The 21,680-nt window shown below is 31.4% G+C and overlaps 1 protein-coding gene across 1 annotated transcript in view; it reads left to right on the forward strand.

The window, feature by feature from the left end:
* Positions 1–21,680, forward strand: part of LOC145249731 (uncharacterized) — a 97,455-nt gene that overhangs the window by 46,541 nt on the left and 29,234 nt on the right. The window contains exon 2 of the mRNA XM_080111633.1: positions 20,187–20,332. Within this exon, the coding sequence (XP_079967759.1) occupies positions 20,187–20,332 (146 nt within the window). The remainder of the gene's footprint in view (positions 1–20,186; positions 20,333–21,680) is intronic.

The raw sequence follows: 21,680 nt of genomic DNA on the forward strand, positions 1-21,680 counted from the left end.
ATATTAAAAAATTTTTTTTTTGTTTTGCTTAACTTAAATTAATTATTTTACTTAACATATTCACCGAATTTCACACTTCAAAACTCAAAAGCGGGATAATTAAACACAATCGAAGTTCTGATATTCAGACGTCAAAATAAGGTATGCAAACGAATTTTTTTTTTTTTTTTTTTTTTTAATTTATAATTCTGTCCCTTAAAACAACACAATATGTTTTATTCAGTTTCAGATGATTATTTTAAGCATATTTGTTCCCACTTCAAAACAAGGGGGGGTTTTGTAAGCAAAAAAAAAAATATATATAAATATCGTTTATGAAAAATAAGTACACGGTTATAAAGTGCATTCTTCTCCTAATAATCGCTGAAAATTTCGTATTGATCGGATAATTACCTGATTTTTGGTAGATTTTTAAAAAGACGGTCCGTCAAAAAGTACTGACCTGCCCCCCCAGTTTTGGCGGTGCCTAATTAAATATATGATTTCTTGGTAATCATGATTTTTACAAGAAAGTATTTATTTGCAAATATATAATCTCTTAACTTTAACATTGGTAAAGCAGCAGTTACGGCTGCTGCTGCTGCTTTTGAGCAAACCTATATGGCAAAAACTTTTGGGAACTATTATTCATACTTTATGATGTCATCCATTTTTTAAGTAAACGTATCTATTTCTTTCTTGCTAAGAAAGGTCTACAGAATTTTAAGAGTACTCAATCCCAAGCATGTAGATTGTTTATGGTTTGGGATTTTTTAGATGAGGAGTTTTATTGGGATTATTCCAACTACTGTTTTCATCTTGAGTGTTATTTTGTGACCATCATCATAGATGGCCTGTCAGCTGAAAAATGACGTCATCGCCATAGGTCCTAGCAAGCAAGATAAGTGGAACACAGACTGTCGATAATGAGCAGACATTTTTTACAGAAAGCGTTAGAAAACTTCAAAATTGAATTAAAAAAGATAAACATGATACTTTGTACTGAAACTCATCCAATATTAATAAAAATATTAATAATAAAAAACGAATTGAAAGGGAGAAAAGTTGTTAAAAAGTTTAAAAAGAAAAGGAATACGATTTGTATGAAACTGAAGTTTATTCAATAGAAATAAATAAAAATGAACAATAAATATTTTTTAAATCAAAAAACTATTTTAAAAATCAAAACTGAAAAACAAGCAATAAATTAGTTTAAGTGAAATACGAACAATAAATTAGTTTAACTGAATAACAAACAAGTTAAAAATTAAATTCAAACAAATGTTTGTATAAACAAAGTTACTAAGGCAGAAATATTTCAAACATTGAATATTAAAACTTTTCAAAAATCTGTTGTAGAATTTAATTAAAAGTTTGAATTTTTCTTTTCTGATATTTTTTTTTTTTTTTTTTTTTACTAATATTGTCATTCTTTTTGTGACAAAAATTGTTTATAAGGGAATTCGATGAACTCCATATCAGCATTTTTTCAATTTGCTGAATAGTGTGACCCTCATCACAAGAGTCAACATGAAATAATCGATTTTGATTAGCCAAAATATTTAGTTATGTACATGGCTAATGTTGTGTCTGCACAAATAATTAACAAAAACACAGAAAGTAAAGGTATACAATAATATATTAGGAAGAGAAGTTATATACATATTTACATGTCTTCAGATATACATATTCCGGCAGGTGGCGTGTTGCATGTCTTACTGGAGGCAACATAGGCATCTTGCCTATTTGGCGCTCGTTGAAGAACTTCCCCCGGTATTGGTGATTGATACCTTTATATATCTCACTCACCCACCTATGTTAATTAGTGGGCGTTTCCACAACAGCTAATTTTCTCTGATGAATCGAATGTAAAAAAGAATCGCATTTTGTAAGTTTGTTTATCACTATATAATTATATAAGACAAAATTATTAGTTATATCATTTGGGTATAGCAGAGAACCTCTGTTAATACCCTGAAAGTAGCTGTTTAATTCAGCTATTTCTTCAACAGCCTCTCTCCCAGATATTAAATTTTTGCAGCTATTGCATTTCAGTTTTTTGAAAACTGCATGACAGCAATAACCTGCTAAGTATAATATAACAGGAAGTACTTGCTTGCATTGATTAACATCATCTTCTGTTACATCTATGTTAAATTTATAAACATGTAACTCTTGCTCCCTTGTCATTTCATCCGAGTTAGTTTTTTTTAAATTTTTGAATTCAATAGTTCGATTATTAATTGGTAAGCTCAATTTTAAAACTGACAACATTCTGAGTTTTTTTTTTTTTCACATTCATACACCTGACGTATTGATATATTATACTGATCTCCACTAAGTTGTCGATACTGGCCAAACCTTGCCTCAAGGTTATCTGTCTGAAACTTTCCTGGTAATATATACACCATGTTCAGTACATTTATACAATATTTAGTCAATTCTAAAATTGTGTAAGTAGTATGGTGCAAAGCAGTATATGTTTCCTTTAACTTGCCAGTTCTTCCAGGAATGCTATTCCAAGTTTCTAACCAGTCACAGAACACATTTAGGAAACTATAATTATCACTATTTAATGTAAGTGGATTAGCATATTTATTACGAAGTCAGCAACCTTTATATGGTGTTTTCACATTCAGTATTGTCCACCAAATATAAAATATTTGAATGTATTCTGCGATTTCTGCATAATTTGGCAAGTATTCCTGTTTTCCTAAGGTTAGCAAACCTTGAATAGTATATTTGTTGAAAATTTGCAAAACCAAATTAACATTTTGCCTTTCAAAAGTAGTTGGAGAAAGAACTTTTGAAGTCAACTTATAGCAATATTTCACAAGTGATTGAGATTCTAGGGCATAAAGTTTATGTAAACTAGAAAATGGAGCTCTTTGGATGTTATCTAATTCATGATTTCCATTATAACAAAACTTTGGGAACATCATGCATTTACGTTCATCTTTTTGGCCAAGCCAATTGTTTCTAATGCATTTTAATATATGCACTGAGTCGAATAAGAAGAAAAGAGGGCTAGATGTTCTAACTGGATGAGGATATACAATTAAAATCTTTGATGGGCTACAAAAGAAAGACATAGCTTTTTTATTTATTGCATTATTATCTGTTATAACAGATAATACCTTAAAAAACCCTATGTCTTCTAAGCCAATTATTACACGTTTAATTATGTCAAATAAGTTCTCAGCTAGAAGACATTTAGTTGGCATAACATGCACAACATCCTTATATTGTGAGAATACACTGCTAAGCATAAAAGCAAATGCACTTGTGGCAGGTTCATTGCTGTTAGCTAAGCCAACAATATTACCATCTTTATAATCAAGATAAGGTTTGAGATGTATTTCATCAACAAGTAAAGATACTGTGATGTCATTCTGCATTAGTAACTTGAACTTACTTTTGATATACATGAGAAAATTGTTATCGTGTTGTTCAATGATAGGATTCATAGAACTTGATAAGGCTAATCTTCGAATGGTTGAATAGCATGGTAAAATTATATTTTTAGTGTCTCCGTACCCTCTAGGGGAGCAGTTATATAATAAGGAAGAAAATACCATCATTTCACTCGAATAATTAACCTTATTCATTGTCATTATGTTAATTTGTTCATATATGAATTTAGTGGCATTAAAATATTTAAATCATTCATCTTGCACTAATAGCAAAAATGATAAGATTAATTTCAATAAAGAACTTATATTAGAAGTTTTCATTTCCTGTTCTTCTATGTCCATTTTTTTTCATGTTTTCCATCAAAATCTGCAGAGTATTTTTCTCTGTTACATGTTTAGGAATTCTATACTCCTCATTTCCACATCACTACAGAATACTCTAACGGCCAAGTCTGGTTCAATCACCATAGACATTTTTATTTTTGGACATGGGCATCTCTTTATATGGCATATAATGATGGTATTGTCTTGCCTAATAGAAGTCCAATAATTTTTATCTATAAACGTTAATTTTTTTTCTAAATCATCAATATTATGGAAAGTTTTACATTTCCGTAACTCTAACTCGTCAGGAACACTTTCACATAATGCAAGCTTAAGAGCAGAATTTTCTAAACGCATTTTCTTTGCGTTAGGAGACTCTCTAAAAGTGGTTGATGACGATAAATAGGATGGACAGTTTGATAATATTCGAGGAATAGCACCATCCTTAAGATAGGGATTTTTTAATTTAACACTCTCTTTCCAGTTCTTTCATCAAATGCTGATGTCTCTCACTGTACGTCTTCAGGTCGAAAATGAAGTTCACATACCTAAAGAAATAATTTCAAAGAAAATCGTACCAGGTTTGACTTAATACAAAAAGAAAAAAAGAAAATTACATGACAAAAAAACGATAAAATAAAAAAATAAGGTAAATGTGCAGAATTAGTCCACCTTCGAAAAATCCTTTTAAATTACCACTTTTTTAGGTTTTCAGGGGTGCTGAAAACGACAATAACGTTTAAAATTATGGCAAACTAGTAGTTTCCAAGATATAAAGAGATGTTAGTTTAAAAAGGGGAGGGGGGTAATTTAACTTAAAACAATGACCACCCACTTTATGGCCAATTTTTTTTTTTTTTTTAAATTACATTTTCGCCTCAAACAAGGCAAGGTGACTCTTTGATGTAGGAATGAACACAACTAAATGTAAAATGAGCACCTACAGTTGACCCCCTCTCCCCGATAAAAATTCTGTTTACACTTTTTGAAAGGGGGTGCTCATTTTACATTAAACTGTGTTTATTGTATGTTGACTCTTAACCCCCAACATAAAGGTGGCCATACTCATTTTTCTTCGCGTTTATTTGTTAAAAAGAAAGCGCCCTAAAAAAAAACGATGGCCATAAAGTGGGTGTGCATTTTACGTTAAATTTTTATAGAAAAGTGATCCCCCATTTTTTTAAAACTAACATTTCTTCATATCATGGAAACTACTCGTTTGCCGTAATTTTAAACGTTATTTTCGTTTACAGCGCCACTAGCAGTATCAGAATTTGGGGAGGAGTTTTTGACAACCCTAACACAAAACTGCGAATAACATATACAAAACTCATAATTTCTCCGTTTAAAGTGGGTTGTTTATTTTCTTTATGGAATATGCTTCCAAAATAAACTATTAAAATTGTTTAAAAAATAATAGAAATATTATTTTTTTATTGCCGACATTTTGTAAACACTTTTTTTTTTTTAATAAAATATTTCTATTATTTTTTTTAAACAATTTTAATAGTTTATTTTGGAAGTATATTCTCCAAAATTCTGACACCTACAGGGCCACGACATTTACCACAAATAATTATTAATAAGCTTTTGGGATAACAAAAACGGTCATAAACTTTTAAAAAAAGTTTAATCTATTTCACGCTGATATAAATATTGCACAGTAAAATAGTTGAACTAAAAAGATAAATGATTTTTCTTATTTAGAATTATTTAAACAAGGAATTCCGTTTTTACAATATCGCTTTTATTAAATTGTTAGGTGAAAGTACATAATATTTTCACCATACTCCCTATTTTAAATAAGTTTCTAAATGATAATTTATTATTTCAGCACATAACTTAAATAACATGTAAAATTCATTTTTTATATACATACTTTAATTTTTATTTTAAAATACGTTCTAAAAAAATAAATAAAAAAGGCGCGTTTTTTTTTAATTTATTTTTTTTTAATTTAATCTCAAACATTTTAACACTTACTCTGCCATATTTAGATGGAGTAAAATCCTTTCTTTTTATTGCATTAATCCAATGGTAAGTTATTTCCTTTTTTTTTGGGGGGGGGGATGAAAACACAGTAACTTTTGGTCCATTTTCGTAGTTACCTCAGCATTTTGGAACTATACATCTCAACGGCATGTTTAAATTTATTTAACTCTCCAAGACTTTAAACCAACTTCCGGTTTAGTCATGAGACACGTGACCAAATTTCAATAGACCGATATTCATGACGTCACCAGACTAAATTATAGTCGTCACTAGGTCATCATATTACGGTAGCCACAGTTATTTTCACAATGTGAACTCTGAAGTCTGCAAAATATTTTAAACGAAAACCTTTATTTAATCAAGGGAGGAGGTAGCATGCTATCGTTTTGCCACCTATGACTGAGAAGAAGTCCTAAATAATTTACAATTATATTTTTGCATATTATCTGCATTGAGGATTAAACTATTAACCTCCAGTGTAACTTACAACCAAATTTTACCAAGTACTTTATCCACTAGGTGGACAATTCTAGTATGAATTTTGGGAGCCTTAAACCTATTTTGTTTTTAGATGTATAATCTTATTACTTATCATTATGCATTACTACAGATTATTATATATTGTAGGCTATTATCTAATAGATGACTCAAAGAGTTACGGGTAGTCTAAATAGAATGTCATAACAGATCTCTTTCCCCTCCCTCTCTATGTAACATGAGTACTGTCGCAGCTATAACAAATTAAATAGATGCATAAAATCCAGGTTGGTGTTCTTTCTTGTTTTAACACAAGTTGTTTATTACTATTTTTCTTTCTCCCAGTCTCGACACTAGCTTAAAGAGTCTCTCTCTGCCACTGTGGGAGGGCCACATGTCTATCTCCCCGGCCCGTGTTTTTCTTTCTGCTCCACTACATGCTGGCCATACACAACCGTTTCTCATCTTCAACTTTACACATCTTTTTTAACTGCACTTTTTTTCCTCCCGACAACGTAGTGTCTTTTTTTTTTTTTTTTTTTTTCACCCTCTTATTGCGCCCTTGCACACACTTTCTAATTTGCATGTGCTTTTTTTTTTTGTTATATCTTCGAAAGCCACTTATTTTACAGTTGTTACTGGTATTTTTCTACATGCTTATATGCGCTCTGTTACATCTAGTTTGATGGATGATGTCAGTATTTTGTGATGTAATTCACTGAGCACTATTATCCTCACCTCTGTCTGTGGAGGATTTGACTATTAGATACTAAAGTCTCTCTGTAGTACAAGGTTTTGCGAGAACAACCTTGCATGAAGATACTTCCCCCTACAAGTAAACTACGACCAAATATACAAAATAGTATAGCATTCAAAGTCCAAATAAGATCCCCTCGACATGGCTACCCTACACTGGCTTATATGAGGAATGGTGCACCGTCAAGTGATGTTACCTTAATTGATAGCTGGATACTACATCAGACCAGATGAATTTTTGTTCTGGAATCCAGTGACCACAAGAAAGATATATTAGTGAAGTGCTCGATTGGGGAGAGAAAGATTAATGTTCTCAACTGTTTACTAACTCAACATTTGAGAGATGGAGGAGAATCGTGAATTAACCCTATATATATATATATATATATATATATATATATATATATATAAAAATTTTTTTTTTTTTTTTTTTTTTTTTTCATAGAGAATTCCAGTGTTAGCCCTGAAAAAAGAGTGTTTTGCTTTCTCAGAATGTCCATTGAAATAAAGTGAAGAAAAATAATTTTAATAGATGACAGCACAAAACAGTGACATAATCTAGTGTGCACAAACACACATAATCCACACAGCTCAAGTAGCATATAGATAAACAAGAAGAAAAATTGGTTTTGAATGTTATTAACCTTAAATTTTAGACTAAATTGATAAATAAATTAAACGAATTCTTAAAACTGACTTAGCATGATAGACCTTTCGTTTTAGAAGAGGAGGTTGGAGTGATTTCAAGTGAATTGAATTTAATAAAGGGGATGAGTTCTTAAAGCCTTCAAGTAAACACTTTAAATGGTAAACTGTCCCCTTTTTAATGCATCTGATTTTTTTTTTCCTGACGAATGTTATGTAGTCATTGCATTATTTTGAATATTTTTTCTAACATAATTTTTAATGAAAACAAACAAAAAAAAATGCTGATTAAAAATTCTCAGGAATGTGATGCCATCTTTTTGTTCAGGTGTTGCAACTTCAAATGCTTCTATTTTTTACAAAAAATGTATGGATTTTGATAATTTAAAAACCAAAAATTGTATTTCAATTGATATCTTATAAATATCATAGTTATTACAAAATCTCAAATTACATGTGTCAGCATTGCTACATTGAGTCTTATTTATTTTAGTAGTTGAATAAACTAATTTTTTTACCCGTTTTTATTATGTAGTCAAAAATAATACAGTTATAGCTTAAAATTATGTATTTATATTACATAGCATTGAGAAATAAGTGAGAGTTCTTGTTTCTTAGTGAGGGATGGGGGGGCTCGTCTTTAAGTATAGACAGAAGGTCCATATCTTGAGTTGTCTTGTCTTTTGACAATAGTTTGTTGCTTATTGTCCAGCAGTTCTTGTTTTCTTCCATGTTGTCATGTACACAAGAGGCGTTCATATTTGACAGTTCCATTATTGAATTAGGGTCACTGCATAAACTCTTAAATCACATATATGTGAATCTGCAACAAAATCTTACCAAGGAGACAACACACGTTTTATGGTTCACAGGTTTATTGATGTCATATCTCCCTGATTAGGATCTTGTAAAACCGTACTTGTTAATCAACCAACATTAAAGAACTTCTACACACACTTACCCTCTCAAGCTGACTTTTGGGAGAGAGGAAAGATCGACACAAGTCCCAAATTACATGTCTGCTTTAGACATTTGCTTATGAAAAAAGGGGGTTGTCTGTTATTTCTTCACTCCTCTACTCCAATTTTACAGTGTTTCTATATTTATTTATTGGATGAACTTATTGACTCTAACAATTAAGAAATGTCAATTCTAGTAGTGAAAGTCAGTTCAACATATGCACATACTGTTTATTTTATTGTCTTTGTTTAATAAGAGTAAAATCTTTTTTTTTTTTTATTGGATTAGCTTCATGTACTGATGAAAAATAAAAGTATCATTACATTTCTGAATTTTTAAGATGGGGATTGGTTATTTGGATTGTTAAGACTATTGTTCTCATCTTGAGTATCATTTTCACAACGTATTGATCGATGTAACCTCCAACCTTCTTCATGTGTATCTTGTCGAACTTGGAAACTTTTCTGTCAAACTCTGAAATCTGTACAGAATTTCGATTGGAACCCTTTATTTACTTCACGGGGTAGCATGCTCTTGTTCTGCCTACCATAACTATCTAGAAGTCCTAAGTAATTTACAATTGTATTTTTGGTCACCCACACAGAGGATTGAACTTTCAACCTTCAGAAGAAGGTCATTTCTACAACTGACTTTTTTAAAGTAATCTAACCACTATGCCACTGATCCTTTCAGACAATTCTTGTACAAATTTTAGGAGCCTTAAACCTATTTTAATTCTAGTTGTAAATATCACTATTTATTATGACATATTATTACTTATATATATATAGTATTACTACCTTCTTATTACTTATATATGTTATTTATTATTTACTAGCAGGACCATTAACTTGTGGCTTTCGGAATAGACACCCTATTTTCTGCCTGGGAGTGAGGTTGTCACAAAATTTGCTGGATGGTTCAGGGTATTTTTCAAGGTATGGTTCAGGGTAAAGTTCAAGGCAAGGTATTTTAGTTGGCAAGACTGGAGGTATGGTGGCAAAAAACTATCGAACCGTGTCTCTTAAAGGGAACTAAATTCCTGTAGTCACCTGTACGTTACCAAATATATATATATATATATATATATATATAAATGCTATTTAAGAAAGTGGCCGTTTTAATTAAGCTGTAGAAGTAAACATTATAAACAGAACGGTTTATTTAAATAACAAACAATCGTGAATCTGCTTCTTAAACTTTAAATGGGTTGAATTTAATCACGTTATCATTGAAAATCTAATCATGCAAAAAGCTGAAATAATGTTATTATTCTGAAAGCCGTTCTTTACATGGGGAGGGTGTTTAGTAACTGATCTGTGCTTCAGCCTTACAATGTAAGAAAAAAAAATATCATAAAACATGTATTTAACCTGAAAAAAAAACTATTAAAAAATTGCGTGATGGTATCGCGCTCTGCCATCATATGCATCCGAGATCAATATCTACTTTAAAATTTGGTGCCCCCCCCAAAAAAAAGGTGGGTGCTCATTTTACATGAAATTGTGCTCCTTGTACGCTGACCACGTAGAATGGGTGCTCATTGTTAAATTATTAACTATTTTGAAATTAACATTTTTTAAAATATTTTTGAAAGTATTTGTTTGCCGGAATTTTAAACATTATTTTCGTTTTCAGCACCTCTGAAAACGTTTTTAGAAAGTAACATTTCTTCATATATTTTAAACTAGTTGTTTGCAGGAATTTTAAACGCGATTTTTGTATTCAGCACCCTGGAAAACCTATAAAAGGGGTCAATTTTAAAGGATTTGTCGAAGGTGGAAAGAATCTTCCTATTTACCTTTTTTTTTTAGTTGTTAAATAACGTGGTTAAATTAAATTTTAATCACATCCTCACATGTGTAATAATAGCGTGTTGTAATTTTATACGTTTATAGTTTGTGTATATAAACAAACATGCAAACTTATAAATCAAATCAGAAATTTGAAAACAAAACAAAATTAAATTAAATATTATCACGTGTATCCCTAGTAATAGTCTAATAAAAACGAAATACTATTGCGTTATCTTTATTACTAAAATAAAAGGTTAATTTAAAGTAATTGTTAACCACATCTGAACATGTAAAATATTAGCATGATTTAATTTTAGCCATATATATAGTTTGTGAAGCATTTATAATATAAACACATTTGTAAACTAAAAAATTGAATCGGCAATGCATAAACAGAATGAGATGAAATGTTTTTCTAAACTGTCCCTAGTAACCGTTTAGTAAAAACGAATTACTGTCTCGTTATCTTTTATTACTAAAATAGAATATAATTAATGATTTGTCACTGTAACTTTATTACTGAAATAAAATATAAATAGTAATTATTTGTCACTGTAAATGAAATAAATGTAAACAGCAAAGAAAATATGAAACTCCAATTTCTGTTTTGTAAAATAACATGACAAATAAGCAATAAACCAAGTAATTTGTTTCCTAGTGAGTTTAGTAAGATATTAACGAAAATAGTACTGGTAATAATTTGAATGACGTGCCGATATTCCAAAGATTGTAATTGGGGTATTTAATATGTAACAATTTTACTCAGGGAAGCCATTTATGTGGTAATCTCTGGAGTGTTCATTTTTGAATGATGTTTCGTTCATTCTGGAATGTCCGAATATGTAGATCTCAGCTAATGAGATTTTGAGGGATGTGAAGAGGGAGAAATCATTATTTGTGTAGGGGCAAAGCGTTAAGAGTAGGCAATGTGTATGAAATCACTAGTCAGTTAATGGCGGAGTAGACCTAGGAAAGTAGAAAAAAAGTATAAATGCATGTGGTGTAGAATGGGTCGTAAGAGGTCTTATGAAATAGGGGTTAAAATTTGAGCTACTTCCTCTGTACGTTATGACAATGATGAAGATGACGCTCCTAGGAATAAATGTAATTTTTTAATATTATGGAATAATGTACCTATAATGGAGTTCTATAGTTATATAAGGTAATGGCTAATAGCATACATGTAATAAATTTTTATGTGACATCTGTTGGTGTAAACCTACGGTATTTTAGTCCAGAGGGGAAAAACTGTGCCTCTTTTATTATATATAAGATAATTACCAGTTACCATATCGTTTAAAATTTTATACTGAATCTACTTAGTAGTTGATCATCACCCAACATATGTGCTGCGTTTTTGAATTGTCTTACTCTCCACCATTTTGGATGATGATCAACTACTAAGTAGACCCAGTATAGAATTTAACATGATATGGGAACTGTTAATTATAGATAATAGATAATATATGTGGTAATATGTAGGTAGTAATAATATATATATGTATATATATATAAAGTTTATTAATACATAGTAATAAATAGTAACATTTACATCTAGAAATAAAATAGGCTTAAGGCTTCTAAAATTGGTACTAGAATTGTCTGCAAGGACCTATGGTACAGTGGTTAGAGTACTTGGAAAAATTAAATTGTAAAAGTAACGTTCTTCTGAAGGTTGAAGGTTCAATCCTCAATGTGGGTGACCGAAAATGCAGACTTCTATCTAGTCATGGCTGATGGAATAAAAGTATTTTATCCCCGTAAATTAAATAAAGAATTCCATGCAGATTCCACAGTTTGACAAGATACACCTGAAGAGTATTTTAAAAGGTTATTTAGGGGATCGTACTATGGACACAATCTTTCAGTTGGAAGTTCAAATATTTCTGGTTTACATGTAGTTGGATTCATAGTTATTAGACATTTAATTAAGAAAAATTCCATTAAGACTTTAAGTTTAGGCATTAAATTTTAGATATTTTCTTAGAATTAAAATCATTTGATGGATTTTAATCAAACTTTGAACATGATTCTAGACATACGATTTAGTTGTATAAAAATCTTATTTTATAAGGAAACATAAAAATGATACAAACTGTTCTGTTTAGTAAATGAATTTTATTAAGTAGCAGAATACTTATTGCATTTTCTGTGTTATATTAAGAAATAAATTATTTCAAGTATTATGGTTTGTTAGTGCTGTGAAACAAAAACAGTACATCTAAAAAGAGCAACTATTCTAGGAAAGAATGCTAAAAAAAGGCATAAAACATTTGTTGAACATCAATTTATTTGAAGTGAAATTCTTGAATGTCAAAAAAAATATCACTAATCTTTTTTCTCTCCCCCCCCCCCCCAAAAAAAAATAAGCTAGTTTGTAAATAGTTTAGTTCACTCAATTTAAGGAAATTGATATTCATGTCATCGGTTCTTTAAGGTATTTTTTATACTAGAATTTTGAATTGAGAACATTTTCCAAGATTTACATTGCCCTAATTTTACAAATTTTTGTGGTTTGAATAAAAAAAAACAAAAAAACATGGCCGCGCGTGTGAGTTTGTTTACTATTACTACTACTAAGCTAAACGTGGTTAAAGGAATGGAGGGGTGAACCATCTTCCTTCTTTGGAGTAAGTTTCATGGGAATATCAAATTCACCAGTCACATGTATATTCTGGTCAGGTGAAATGATAGGTTTTTGCAGTTCTTGCAAGGACATGTCAATATCCCCCTACATACAACACTTGGCATTCCCAAATACTTACCCATCTGGTACTGACCAGATTCAACGTAGCTTAACTTTGGTGATCTGATGAGAACTGCTATGTCAACGTGATTATGCTGTTGATGGTGACCCTTTTTCTTATCCAATATTCTATTTCAGTCAGATGCAGACAGATACAACTAACTCTACTAAGTTACGTCCTTCATCTGTTATATAGGGGTTTCATTAAAAGAGTCTTAGAGAGAGAATTTTATTAAGAGGGATGTTGTGAGAGCGATTGTTCGTGTTATAACGAGCTTCATATTTATTAAATGTTCATATTTAGATGTGTTGAAGAAGCTCTTTGAGTGAGGAGACAGTCTTAGTGTTCATATTGGGTATATAAGATGTGTATGTAAGACATTTTATAACACAGATATATAGACATATAATAAGAATTTTCACTTTACCTTTTGGTAGAATTACAACACAAAGACGGCGTTTATAAAAACACATGATGGGTTTATTTCTTCTCACGACCGGCCGTGGTTTTCTGAGTCAAGAATTCAAAGCTTCACATTCTAATTTCAAAAGTGACCGTCTCGCTTCTAGACGTTCGAATGTCCATGTCTGGACTGTCGTCTCTCGTCCTCAGACTCTCTCTGACTCTCCCTCAGTTTCTCTCCTTAACTCTAAAGTTTTCTAACTATATCGAGAACTTCCCATTTTCCATGACGTCATACACATGTTAAAACATGCGTCTTCTTTCACGTGTTCTGGACATGCATGTCCAAAACTTTTTCCTTTGTTTACAAAAGGAATTTTAACCTATATTCCCAGTAACCTATATTTCCAATATGTTAAAAACATGTTTATTAAATTATCTTGTATAGTTGCATTCCTCAATTGAATTTTTCATAACAGAATTGACAACGCACATTCTTTTCTTGAAACTATTTTATCTCTAAGCTAAACAATGGTTTATTTTACATTCCATTTTCTAATTCTCTCTCTTAATCTATTTCTAAACCTAATTTACGAGGTTCGAATTTCGTCTATTCTATTTCATTTTCATTTTAACTAAATCTCTCTATTTTTATACTTACATGAAAAGGGGACAGCCCTTATCATGTAACACATCCTGACTGTCTTTCTATTCAACAAACCACATAACCTCTCCATCAAAAACCTAAAGAATCAGAAGAGTTAAGGATATGTCCTCAACAATCAATCCCACATAATCGGGGTCGTTTTTTAATGCATGATGATCTTGCATCTGTCAATGTGTAATTCCAGGAGATACCCACCCCTTCGGTCTTGATGTTCTTTCTTTGGGCGGCGGGGGGGGGGGTAAATAGCTAATCACTTGAGAAATGCTGACGGCTCGCTCTGGCACCCCTCAAGTGATAGTTTTGTCAGGTAAAGTAATTAAAAACTTCGATCGCTATGTTATAAAGCACGGGTTCAAACTTTGCAGAACGTGTAGGCAAAAATTTCTTTTCAATCATTGTCATTTGTTACCAACCCTGCATCGTTTTGTTGCTTTTAACCCAGTACAAACAACTGGCAGTTTTTAATGACTTACAGGATTAAAAACAGTTTACATCAATCGATTAAATAAAGGGTTCACTTTGAAATTCCATATAGGTTCTTGTGTTGGCATAAAAATTCCCAAGTTCGAAAAAAAAAAAAAAAAAAAAAAAAAACTGCGCCTGAAAAAGATTATATTGATTGAAATGTGAATATGATAATAGTTTGAATAATTTCTCATTAGTCTTTCTGAGAGTGTATTTATTGTTGCTATTTACTTGCCTCCCCACGAGTGTAGAGTTAGACACAAGGTCAGTTTTTAATGTGGGGGAATCCAGCTTCTCAAAAAGGAGCACACTGGGTAGGAACAAAAATAAAATTGTCTCTGTCATAAAGGATTTCTCCTTCACTGACCAAGGACAGAAAAGATGAAATGTAACATCAGAACAGATACTACACTGTGATCATTAGTTTATTGTTCGGAAAAATTACAATTAATGTTAAACAAAAAATGCAAAAATTACAAACAAGAAACTTAGGCATGAAGCTCTTAAGAAATTTTAGGGAGGGGGATGGGTGCAGGGTCTTTCTAAAAGGTTTAAAGAACTTTGAAGAATACCCTTGGCTGGCATCATTCACCATAATACTGCATTCATACTGAAATTAAAACCTACTTAAACTCCCCAAGCGTTTTTATAAAAATTATGTGCGTGCGTGCATGCATCTATCTATCTATCTATCTATGTATATGTATGTGTGTGTGTGTGTATATATATATATATATATATACATATATAATATATATATATATATATATATATATATATATATATATATATATAATGAAATAAGTATTACAGTTAAGTTTATCAAAATAATCCAAGATGGCTAAACTAAAGTATATTATAAATATTGAAGAGTTAATATTTATAAAGTAATCTCAACTTTATTAACTACTTGTTCTTATATATTTAGTGGTTTAATTTTAAATTCTGAAAAAACAACATATAGAGGCATATATTCAATTTAAGAATTTATTGCTTGACAAAGGAATATATAGAAGGGGTTATATTAATTTCCTTAATCCATGGATTTTCAACAATGGCTCACATCATCAGAGGAAATGAAATGCAGTTAGCAAAATGTTCAGCTGCGAGTGGACGCTATTTTGCTTTTCAGCACAATTATTGAAAAGTTTTTGAGTAGTTGTGGATAATTATATGGAGAAAATTGTACGAAAAAGAGAAGTTGATACAACCTGGGTAGTCCATTATCCGAAGTAGTCCAATGTCATTCGGGGTTACAAATCCAGGTGGGCAGAAAATAGGCCCACATATATGCAATTGTTTTGAAGGCCAAGAAAACTACATATATGTTAACGAGTATATATGTGTGGCATCCGTCAGTTGAAACGACTATGGATCAGCGCCATATTAAGATGTTGCCTTTATGCATCCTTTTGTGTGACTGTAGAGACCAATTCTTGATTTGCATAGTCTGCCACAGCCTTGACATACGAAGGTTGTTATGCAATTTGCCGCCTCGTCCGGCTGTTCCGCCTGTACACTCGCTCTTCTCCTAGCTCTCTTTGCAGCGTTTTCAACATGGAGGGTCCTCTCGCTGATGATAATCCCCTGGCGTATCATTTTCCTCCAGGCAGTTCTGTCAGCTGCAGAGGCTTCCCATGTATTCCTGTCCACCGAGAAAGCCTTCATGTCATGCTTGCAGACATCCCTGTAGCGAAGATAGGGTCGCCCCCTCTTTCTTGAGCCTGAGGCAAGCTCGCCATAGAGAAGGTCTTTAGGGATGCGCCCATCATCCATCCTGCGCACATGGCCCAGAGTATATTGTTGAAAAAAATGGTGATATCTTGATGACTAAAAATGCTTTAGTTTTAAAAGTATGATTGCTATGGTAGTGTGTCTGTGCATCGACACTAACCCTATTTGGGTTTAACCGGCTTCCTCCAAAGAAGGAAGTTTCATGGGAGTATGAAATTCACAAGCGATCCCCAGTCGCATGTATATCCCTGTCAGAGGAGACGATGACGTTAGGTTTTTGCAACTCTTGCAGGGAGGTGTCAATGTTCTCCTACATACAGCACCTGGAATTCTTAAATTGGTACACCCATTTTAGTAATGACCAGGTTCAAGGTTGCTTAACTTTGGTGATCTGACGTGATTAAGCCGTATTCATTACATATTGCTATGGTAGAACTGAAATTGAAATAATACAATATGTTTTACGAGCTGAAATGCCATTTGATTTTATGCTTGTACAAAATGTCACTGGTGGTATATTTATCCTGAGACAAATGCAAGAAAAGTTCCTTAAGAATTTATGGATCTGGAGAAAAGTTTTGAGAGAGTGCCAAGAGATGTTGTCTGGTGAGCATTATGGTAAATTACAAGCGAGTGATTAATGATGATTGTTACACAAATGCTCAAAATTGTGTTAGAATCAACAGCAGATTTAGCAAAAACTTTAATGTTAAATTAGGAGTACATTAGAGCTCTGTACTGAGTCTGTTTTTTTTTTTTTTTGTCTTAAAAGCAATTTTTTTTTCTTAATTAAATCGTGGCCATAACAACTGTTAGAAATAGGCAAATGCTACTAAGCTAATTAAGAAATGCATAAAACTTAGGAATATCATGATAATTAGCCAATACAGAACTCCGAAAATGTGACAGTGATACATGTTTATTCACACAATTCTGTGACAGCATGTTCAGGACTGCAGAACACAATGTGAAAGGAGATTACCGGTACATCTCTGAGCAAACTCCAGTGTGATTATGCAGAGGGTCTAATGTGAATGTATATCGTTATAGGTTTGGTCTGTTCACCTGCAGCACAGGGCAGTATTTAGGCAACAAAAGCAATTTGGCAAGTAGACAGCAGATCTTCGCCAAGCAGAGCATATACTCCAAAGGGAACAGGGTTGCAGCAAGGAATATATAGTATATTTCTGATGGCGCAACGCTGTAAATGCTCAAGAGAATTGGAGAACACCTTACCAACTCGGGGAGTTCTGGACGGATTGTATGATGATGATTTACCTGAGAATGTTACCAAGTCAAAAATGTTGATCAGTGGTTACTGTAGTATTGGAAATCCTCAGGAAAGAAAAAAATTCCCATTCTCAGTTTGTGAAAAGAGAGTGGAGGCAACGCAATTTTCTGTGATCGTTGTAAGCATTCAATACACAAGAAATGCAGTGGAATTACAGTTCAGTTGATAGAAGACAACCAGTTTGGGTACAAGAAGTGAGAGACGACAAAAGACAAATGCAAACTGAGGTATGGAGAAAATGTGTGGATTGTGAAGTCATTGAGGATGTTCAGAAATTTTGATACCATTGGAACACGGTGCAGCAGGTGCTAGTATAATAGGTAGAATTAGGATTGAATAAAGGGGAGGGGGTAAATTTGGAAACATTTGTCATTATTAATCAGCAGAGTGTTACCATTGTTGACCAAGGGTAGAGTCTTTCAGGTTGTGTATGCAGGGAGACAATATACGAAAGTGAAACCTGCCCAATGAGAGTTGAGGACATGGGTTGCATGGAGAGAAATGATATGATGGATGTGTAACGCAAGTCTTAAGTGCAGGATCAGATCTAATGAACTCTAAAGATTAAATCTGGACAGTATAGAGAGATATGACCACATTGCAAGTGAACGAGAATTGCTGGGCTAATAGATGTAGAAAAATTGAGATATCAGTCATCTCACATGGGAGGAAATAATGAGGATGGACTTGAGAAAGTAAGATAAAGATTTGTCCAGAGATAGGTAAGGTGGGAAGTCAATTTCTAAAAGCTGTTTAACACCTGCCAGTGTTTAAATTCAACATAAAACCAAATATGATGTGTTGTGCTACTTTTGCAAAAGGAGTTTTAATAGGAGTTTTTTTGTGGAATTGGAGTCTTAGGTTCAAATTAATTATTCTATTAATCAGAGTTATTGAATCATTTAAAAATTTAAAGAGTTGAGTGCTTTTATTATGTATCACATTTTCGTAATTGATTTAAAAAAAAATTTTTTTTTAGATTTAATTCATTAAAAGCAAAAACTATTGTATTAAAACCTTGAAAAATGTTTGCATCCTCTTCAAAATCTAAATGCTATAATAACATACGATACTGCTTAATCGTGTTTGACACACTAGTTCTCATTAGATCACCAAAGTTAAGCAACATTGAACCTGGTCAGTATTAAAATGGGTGACCATTTGGAAATACTAGATGTTGTATATGCTTTCTGCTTATCTCATTATTGTTTTCAGCCATTTTGGATTTTTTCTTGCCATTGGAATCAAGCAGTGCCAATTCAGAAGAGGTGCAATTATTGCTTCACAATTATATGCACAGCTATCCTCACCGGGGGGTATCCATTGTCTCAAGACTGAACAGGCGATGATTAATATATTAGCGAGACCTTTTAGAAATGTGGTATGTTAGACATCAATCTGTATAATTTACTGTTGATAATATTACTATTGAAATAATAAATACCTGTTGGAGTCAATAACATTAAGAAAATGTGACTATTTCTTCATAAAAATAATTATAATTGACAGCTAGATATTCTTTAAATAAATAAGGTTATGTTTCTTTATTTAAAATTGTAACTATTTAATTCTTTTTAAAACAATGTTTATTCTATCTTGTCATTAAAATAATTGTCGGTGAAATGTTTTTTCAAGACAATAAAATCACTTTTTGAAATGTACTTTAAAATTGTACTGTTTTTTAGCTGACAGCATGACAATTTGATTTGGGAAAAATTTATTTTAAAGTTGTTAAAGTCGGAATTATTTTAACAACATTACATTGTTTTCATTTTATTATAAGTTTTATCAAGTGTTATATATATATATATATGTGTATGTGGATAAAATTTTGGCATTTTTTGGTGAAAAGGAATCTTTTTCAATCAATTTACTTTTCGGGTTGCAATTTTTGGGTTCTTTAATTTTTCTGGATAATAAGACACAACTTCAGAAAATTTGTGCATAAAACTTTCAATGTGCAAATTTATATTATTTTACTTTTACAATCTTTTTAATGTTTTTTTTTTTAAATTGTGATTTAAAAGAAAAGAAAATTCTTTAATTTTAAACTGAGCGACCCAGACAATTTTTGTTCTAATATCAAAAACAATTTTTTTTTTTTTTAAAGTTTTAAAAGTATCTCCACTGTTTAAAAGCATTGTGCTTAAAGAAATATAAGTGATTTAGAGATCAATCAAAATGCAGATATATTTTTTTAATAAACATATTTATTTATTTAAAATTCAAATATAAGATTCTTCATTAGAAGATACAGACAAGATTTTTTCCCTGTTGCATGTTGCTATTAAGCTGTACAAAATCTTCTGTTATTGAAGATCGAGTTTTTTTGTGGTTTATTTTTATGTCTTAGTGGTTTAGTGTCTCGGTATGCACAACGGTATCTCCAGTTTGAAAATCATTGTAAAGGAAAAATTATAAAAACAGTTTAGCGACCAATCAAAATATTATATATATTGATGCAAATTATTTTTTATTTTTGTTTATTTTTAAATACTGGAGAGATTTCAGTGTTGCATGTTTTTATTTATTTTTCAGATATTACAAAAATTTCTCGCCAAACACGATGGCAGCTATGAAGAATACGTCTTCTCCCTCTGCATTTTCTTGTGCCATTATGCCGCCAGTTATGGAGAATTGGCAGTTGATAAATCCAAAGAAAAGATCTGTCAACAGCTTTTCAGGTAAATTTCAAGATTTTCATAACTTATACTATGGTATTCTTTTATTACATTTCTAGTTATCTCTATCCTCTCTCTGTCTCAATTTTCGTTATCATAATTCCATGTTTGAATTTAATGGATTACTAAATATTGTAATTTAATTTTATTTTCATCTATTTCTTTAATTGTTCTGTCTAGTATAGTGATCTCTTAATTACCTTGATAGGTTTCAATTTTAAAAATATCTTTATTTGTAATTAAATGTATTTTAGTGTTGGCATGATTAATCGGAATCTGGAAAAAAAAAAAATCAGAACCTTTTTGAGGTATTGAAATCAGAAAAATTTATCCATATTTTCCAATACAAAAAACGATTCTTTTTATTTATTTGTTTCTTTTTGTTTAAACCTTAATTTTATACGGCACATATTAATGAGAGAATGATGAATATTTATTGATTTTAAACTAGCAGTAAAACTAAAATTTATAGATCATTCCCACAAGTCTAATTTTCTGTTTGCAAAAATATACGTGGATTTTCATGGTAACCAAGAATCAGATTTGTAATTGTACTGGAATCAGAAATACAGAACAGAATCTGTAATTGTATTGGAATTGAGTAAAAAAAAAAAAAAAAGAAAAAATTGGAATTTTGCCATACCAGCTTTCATATTTATTCCTTTTAGAAGCTTTAATACTGAATCTCTTTTTAAAAAGCTTAGTATTTTTTATCCATCAACCATAGCCAGGCTGAAGGAATGCGAACAATCTATCCTTGTGGATTAAATAAAAGATTCAGTTTAAAATTCCATACAGATGCCCTGTTCGAGTAGAAAGTTAAAAAAAAAAAAAAAAAATCTGTACCTAAATGATGCAGGAGGTCATATGGGATGAAATGTAGTTCGAATAATCCAAATATAGAAAAGAGTTTTCAAGAAAACTACAAGACGAGAATAGTAGTTGAAATAATATTATAATGGTTGTATAGATAGGTTTCCTAGAAGTAAATCCAATGAAACCTGTATGATCATTAAAGAGTGCTCAATGGAGAACAGACCTGGTATATAATCTGTTTACTATACAAACATTATTGGTTACATATGTGCATACATGTTTCAGTGGAATCCTAATTATACACCCTGCTTTCTTCCAAAGCGTAAACCACACCCAAATATCTTATAAAAAATGAATATAACTTTCACTCTCTTTTCAATATTGTTCCTTTTTTTTGGTCTGATAAAGTAGTCTCCTTGAATTAGGATTCCACCGAAACATATATGCGCCTATGTAACCAATAATGTTTGTGTAATAAACAGTGTTTGTTTTTTTTTTTTGTTTTTTGACGACTATTATCCACATCTTTATAGTT

This window comes from Euprymna scolopes, chromosome 28 (assembly GCF_053919585.1).
Source record: "Euprymna scolopes isolate OS-2025 chromosome 28, ASM5391958v1, whole genome shotgun sequence".
Classification (NCBI taxonomy): Eukaryota; Metazoa; Mollusca; class Cephalopoda; order Sepiida; family Sepiolidae; genus Euprymna; species Euprymna scolopes.